Source organism: Myotis davidii, unplaced genomic scaffold (genome assembly GCF_000327345.1).
Source record: "Myotis davidii unplaced genomic scaffold, ASM32734v1 scaffold167, whole genome shotgun sequence".
NCBI classification, from domain to species: Eukaryota; Metazoa; Chordata; class Mammalia; order Chiroptera; family Vespertilionidae; genus Myotis; species Myotis davidii.
In genome coordinates this window covers 2,774,090-2,780,638 of record NW_006300048.1, presented here as the reverse complement: position 1 = coordinate 2,780,638, position 6,549 = coordinate 2,774,090, and the positions used below count along the sequence as shown (strand labels likewise).

The window sequence follows — 6,549 nt, the reverse complement described above, 5'->3', positions numbered from 1 at the left end:
CAAGCCCCCCAATCCACTCCCCAAGTCCTATCTGCTCTACCTCCAAATGCAGCCCCGCCCATCCACTTCGCTCTTCCTGTCCCTAGGCCACCCGACCACCTTCTCTGGCCTGTTGGACCAGTCTCTGAAGGGGTGTCCCTGCTTCCCCTCTTGTCCTGTCCCAGCTTTTCTCCACACAAAGTGACCCTTTCAAAAATGTGCATTAGAGCAGATCACTCCCCTGCTTACACCCACCATGGCCTCCCCTGGAGCAGAGCCCACCGTGTGCCAATCCCACCAACTGGCCCCTTCACCTGCCAACCCCCTCTCCCCAGCCCCTGCTGTCCCACCGCTTCACGCACGTCCACTGGCTCTTCTCCGTCCACCACGCCTCCCCCCGACCTCCTCCTCAGACGGGCCTGCCCCAACCTCCCCAGTCTGAAGTCCCTTACGAGGCCCCCAGCCCACTCCTGCCCCAGTCTCTTCCAACAACATGACCCACTGCAGTCTCTTCCTGGCGCTTATCCTAAGAGTGTGGGCCCGGACGAGACTGCCCAAACCCAATCCGGCCCTGGGCAGTTCCTTCTCCACCCAATGCCTCCCTCTGCAGTCTGCCAAATGGGGACAGCAAGTCCCTGCCTCACAGAGAACTAGGATGGAACCAAGCAGAGAATGCATGTGAGGCAGCACAATGGCCCAGGGCGGGTCCCCGCAACTATTAGCTGCTATTTCCAGCCTCTAGTTACTTCTTGCTTGGATTGTCCCACTCCCTCATTCAGCACCCCGTGCTGTGCACACTGTAAACCCAGGACAAGTATTATTGAAGGAAAAAATGGACGGTCAAGGAAGTCAGTAAGGACCTAGAGAAAAGCGAGCACAGGCACCTATGTGAGAAGAGGAACTGGAAACCGAGCAAAAGGGAAGGAGAAAAGGTACAAGCGTGCAATGCACCTGTCCCAGACCACACACCCTGGGACGCTGCTGGGAGAGGCAGCGACCATTCATGGCAACAACGGCGCTCATCCTGTTAAGCTGATGCCTGTGAGGGAGGGAACATCAGACCCTCAGCACTCGGTTCCCTGCCTCTGAAGACTCCGTACTTACTCCCCCACCTACGGCCTTGTCTGCGTGAGCTTTACAGCAGCAAACCCTGCCTTCCCATACATACTTTTGTGCTATGTCCTGGTTTGTAATACTTCTTTTTATTTTCATATTAAATAAGAGTATATACCAGAGTGGAGCAAAAGCAGGTTTGTAGTTGTGAGGACACGAAACACATTTATTCCTGTATCATTATTTATTAATTAGTGTATTATTTTCCATATGAACAACTACAGACCTACTTTTGCCCACCCATATAAAAGAAGTGAAGATGTTCTAAGATAAAGACTTCAATGGTGGAAAGGAAACCATAAACTATTATCATCACCAATTTAATAACACCTCATTTACAAAGTGCCTTAAGGTACACTGTGTGTGAGATGTGTGTGTGATGTGTGTGCGAGACGTATGTGTGTGTTTAGATGTGTGTGTGACACGGGGCTATTGCTGGCGTGTCTTCGTTGACACTATAAAGGCGGCCCAGAAGACAGGCTTGCAGAGTAAGAAGTCCATATTGGTGGTTAAGAAACTCAGGTTAGGCGTACTTTTGTCTCAAGTACTTTTGTCTTAGCTTACCGTTCTCCAGTGAGAACCGTCTCTGAATCTGGGTGAGATGATGGACTGTTTGCTAGATGCCATTGTGCATAGAACAACATTATGAGAAGCTACCTAATGCCTAAGCTTTTTAATGCTGTAAAGTATAGTAGCTGAAATTAAATGCCAGTTAATTTTTTCAGAGATGAATTAATGGACAGCCTGGTCAAATTCAGAGCTATTTGATGTATAAAACATTTTATAAGTGAACTATTCCATCAATAGGCAAAGTGTAATTAAACCTATCTAGATGGATAGTATGTAATTTCTGCACAGGTCTCTGTTTAGTGAATACATCACTGTATACTGGTCAGGAATCTTGCTCCAATAAAGGAACATAAAGAGAAAAAAAAAAAAAAAGATGTGTGTGTGAGACGTATGTGTGTGTTAAGATGTGTGTGTGAGACGTGTGTGTGTGTTGTGTGTGTGAGACGTGTGTTAAGATGTGTGTGTGAGACGTATGTGTGTGTTAAGATGTGTGTGTGAGACGTGTGTGTGTGTTGTGTGTGTGAGACGTGTGTTAAGATGTGTGTGTGAGACGTATGTGTGTTAAGATGTGTGTGAGATGTGTTATGTGTGTGAGACTTGTGTGTGTAAGATGTGTGTGAGACGTGTATGTGTGTGTGTCTGTGTCTAGCCCTCAAACTTGACTGATGCTGGAATCACCTGAGGTTTTAACGCTCCATTTGCTGGGGTTTCACCTGCAGAAGTTCTGGTTTACTTGGCCTGGTGTATCGCATGAGCATCAGGATCTTTAAAAGCTCGTCAGTGCCCCCGCTGGTTTGGCTCAGTGGGTAGAGTGTGGGTAGAGTGGACCAAAGGGTCCCGGGTTCGACTCCGGTCAAGGGCACGTACCTCGGTTGCAAGCTCCTCCTGCCTGGGCCCTGGGCCCTAGTCAGGGTGCGTACAGGAGGCAACCAATCAGTGTTTCTCACATTGATGTTTCTGTCTTTCCCTCTCTCTTCCACACTAAGAATCAATGGAAAAATATCCTTGGGTGAGGATTAAAAGAAAAGCTCCCAGAGATTATAATATGCAGCCAGTTTGAGAACCTGATGCATACCAGTACCGCTGGATCCTAACAAAACTAGTGTAAGAGGGACTAAGAGACCTGTCCCACATTCCTGGGGTAGGCAATGGTGGTGCTAGGGCTAGAACCAGTAGTTGCCAAGGAACCGCATTCGAGTAGAAAGCCAGGGGCAGGAGAGAGCTGGGGCCTCACCTTGCAGCAATAGTGCCTGCAGCAGAGAGAGGGCAAGTCGTCATCTGGCTCCAGGGGGCTGACACAGACAGGGCAGTGGTCAGGGCGTGTAGGGGCAGCCTGGGGCTGGGGCACCCGCAGCCCAGCTGCCAGCAGCAATGGCTGGGGGTTATCACTGTAGCTCTGCAGCAGCTGCTCGGCACTCCAGTGGGCATGAGCCAAAAGGTGCTGAGCTACATCTGGCTCCAGGTTCAGCGTCTCCTGCACCTGCCGCACCGTCTGCTCCATCAACCCTTCCACCTCCTGGGGGCTCATGGTGCGGCCTGCAGGCAGCTGAAGGGATGCCAGGGCGGCCACAGCTTCTGGGCTTGTGGGGCAGAGAAGAGTCAGTGGTCAGTCGCCCGGTCCTGCTTATATAAGCTACTAACTGAACCCCACCTTGTCCCCCAGCTCCCTGCTTGCACACCCCTGTCACACTTGCTTAACCAGCCAGAGAATAAGCCCCAAACCAAGTGTCACAGCAGGCTCCTCCACAGAAGCATTTGTAGGTGTGGGGGTTGGGCTGGATGCCAAAGTGACTGCGGGCACCACAGGAATCGAGTGGGTGGGGGTCAGGATGCTAACTGACATACAGGAGATGGGACAGTCCCACTGGAGGTCCCACCCAAATGCCACCAGCATGTCTGTGAGAAAGAGTTTGGTCTGTGGAGCAGCAGCACAGGTACCAGAGGCAGCTCTACCGAAGCAGGATCCGCATTTTAACAAGCTCCTAGGTGATGTATGCGCATGTGAAAGGTGGAGAAATATTCTAGTCTCGAGAACTCACTCTATACCCAGTGCAAGTAACAGGCATGGAAGAGGTGCCCTAAAAACTTCCGGTGAATTGGATCCGATGCAGAAGTTTTAGCCACTTCAGGGACAGCTATGGAAGCCTCCAGAACAGGCTTCCCATTGTAGTTTGTATATTTCACTGAGCAGAGTACACAGCACTCAATACATATTGCATATTTCATCTTTGCTTAGATGAGACATACATAAAGGAGCTCACATGGGTGGGTCCCTTGCTAAGGGCTGACTCTAGGAGGAGGGGGACAAATTAGAGAGGAAAAGAAGGGGTGAAGGCACCAGGAGGAGGAATGAGGACGATCGAATGGGGTAAAATACAGGGAGAGGGAAAAGGGGTTGGACAAAGAAATGACATGTGTTTCCACCAGGGGACCTGGCCCCTCCCAAGTTACTGAGGTGCCATCTGTCATGGGGAGCCCATCTCTACTGCTTGCAGCCCCTGCAGGGGGCGGGAGCTGGGGGTGGCTACCTGGGCTTGGAGGCCTCGGTGGTCTGGCTGCCACAGAAGGGGATCTCAGCCTGGCCCCGGCAGGGCCCCGTGGGCTCTGGGCTGGCGTACATCAGCATCTGGGGCCAGTCATCACGCTGTTTCATGTAGCCCTGGCCCAGGAGGTGCAGGATGCAAGAGAAGACATCTGTGCTGGTACAGGCCACGCCCCCGGCAACAGTGCGGCCCAGGCTCCCGGGAGGGTTTGGGCCCTTCTGCCAGGCCTCCAGCACCTGGATGGGAGGAGGAAACAGGCAGGTCACGTGACCTAGAGGAGCAGCCTGTCTAGGCTCGATGCCCAGCTGTTCCACTTACTAGCTGTGTGACAACGGATAAGTTACTAACTCTCTCAGGCCTCATTTTTCTTACCTGTCAAATTAAAAGGACGACAGTAATAATAATTCTGCCTATCTCACAGAGTGGTGCGGATTAAATGACTTAATAATGCAAACTCTTAGAGTTAGGACCTGGCACAGGGTAAACGCTCATGTCCTGTCTCTACTTTCGGTCTACGGGCCCCGTCAGGGATAGAAAACCCAGACAGAAATGTCACCCTGGGAGGGCTCACACTGACAGTTTACCCTGCCTTGTGGTGACCTCTGGCTCTAACCTCCAACCCCAAGCACAGCTTCCTCCCCGCTCCCCTAGCTTCAGGGCCCCCTCTCTGCCTACCAGACAAACCAGCTGATCAATGTGGAGGCCCTCCTCCCCGTGGGCTTTGAGGATACGGACAAGAAGACAGCTCAAGAGGTTCCTCTTCTGTTCCAGGGTTCGACCCTCATCCTTCTTTACATCCAGGTACTTCTGGGGAGGTATCAGCCACAGGGCCTCCCCACAGGGCCGGAGCGCAGGCTCACGGACTCGCAGCACACCTGGAACTCACTGCCAGTTAGTGCCCGAGGAGGGGGAGGGGCAGAAAGGGGACCCGTTCTCATTCCCTACCACACTACCCCGCCCTGGGGGCCCCACGCCCTGTGAGCAGAGTCTCAGGCCAGCCCCACTGACCTACCCCCATGTGGAAAGTCCGGACCCTCGTGCAGGGTCAAAGGGCCGTGCTCAGAGCTGAGGGGCAGCAGTGCCTGCAGCAGCAGCTGTGGGGTGAGGCCAGAATTCTTCAGCAAGGTTTCTACCGACACCTCCTGGTGAGGAGGAACAGGGACAGTCAGAAGTGGGGAGAAAGGACGGGAGGGGGAACAGAGTTTAGAACAGTGGCAGACAAGGGGGGGGAAGAAGACAGAGAGGCTGAGGAGCTGAGGCACCTCTGTCTGGTTGAAATTCAACAGCAGCCACATCTGCACAGTGGACACATGCAGGGTCTGGTCCCCAAACTGCAGCTCAGCCCGGCCCAGCCACGTCCACTGCAGCCGCCGATGCGGTCCCCGGGCTGGATGGTTCTGACCTGGGAGCATGTCGAGGAGAAGGGTGGAGACACAGAACAGGGGAAAAGGGGGTCAGGCGCTGAGGCGAGGGTCACTATTAGTTAGGTTTGCTCCTGCTAAGCTCTCAGGCCCCAGCATTACAGCCTCCGGAGCGCAGCCTCCCTGGCAAGTCACAGGCATCAGGAAACGCCCCCCCAGCCCCCCCCCCGTGCCCCACCCTGCACGAGACAGGCTCCATGGAAGAAACACCGGAGACCTGGGCTTTGCCCTCAAGGAGCGGACAGATCCTCTAGGCTGGGTCTCTTCCTTGCCCTGTGTCCAGCTCGGGCAAGGCGAGCCTGGCAAGTGCGCTCAGACTGGAGAGCAAGGACGCTGTCAAAGGCAGCGAGTTTCAAACGGAGCCACCTGAGAGGTCTCTCTGGCTACGATGGGACAGTTTGGACGACAAAAGAATGACACCCGAAACCAAGATGGCGGCATAGGTAAGCACCGGAAATTGCTGCCTCCCACAACAAATTCAAAAATACAACTAAAAGACAAAACGGACATCATCCAGAACCACAGGAAGGCTGGCTGAGTGGAAATTCTACAACTAGAAGGAAAGAGAAAAGCACACTGAGACTCAGAGGAGGTGTAGAAGTAAAGTGCAGAGGTGCGGAGGTGCATGCGGCAAGGGCTAGCACCTGAGGACGTGGCTGTCTTTTTGAATCGGGAGGGAGTCACAAGCCCCCAACTGCTCTGAACTCCAGTTCCGGGTGAGTCTCTGGGGACCCAGGACTCATACGGGGAGAAACTGGACTGTCTGGCAGCGGGCAGAACTCGGAACTCGAGGGCGGCTTTCTCTCAAAGGTGCTTGCAGCAATTACCGGGACACTGAGTCTCGAGGCCCCTTAGGGTAAGGCTGAGGATCAGCCATAGCTGATAGCTCCGCCCTGTTGATTCCCTGAGACCCCGTCCCACCC

General features: G+C 53.5%; 1 protein-coding gene across 1 annotated transcript in view; it reads right to left on the bottom strand.

Annotated features, from left to right (window-relative positions):
- CUL9 (cullin 9) overlaps positions 1-6,549 on the bottom strand; it is a 38,085-nt gene that overhangs the window by 6,119 nt on the left and 25,417 nt on the right. The window contains exons 28-32 of the mRNA XM_015572211.1: positions 5,468-5,607; positions 5,218-5,347; positions 4,881-5,080; positions 4,191-4,441; positions 2,897-3,242 (exon numbers count right to left, since the gene is read on the bottom strand). Coding sequence (XP_015427697.1) covers positions 2,897-3,242; positions 4,191-4,441; positions 4,881-5,080; positions 5,218-5,347; positions 5,468-5,607 — 1,067 coding nt within the window. The remainder of the gene's footprint in view (positions 1-2,896; positions 3,243-4,190; positions 4,442-4,880; positions 5,081-5,217; positions 5,348-5,467; positions 5,608-6,549) is intronic.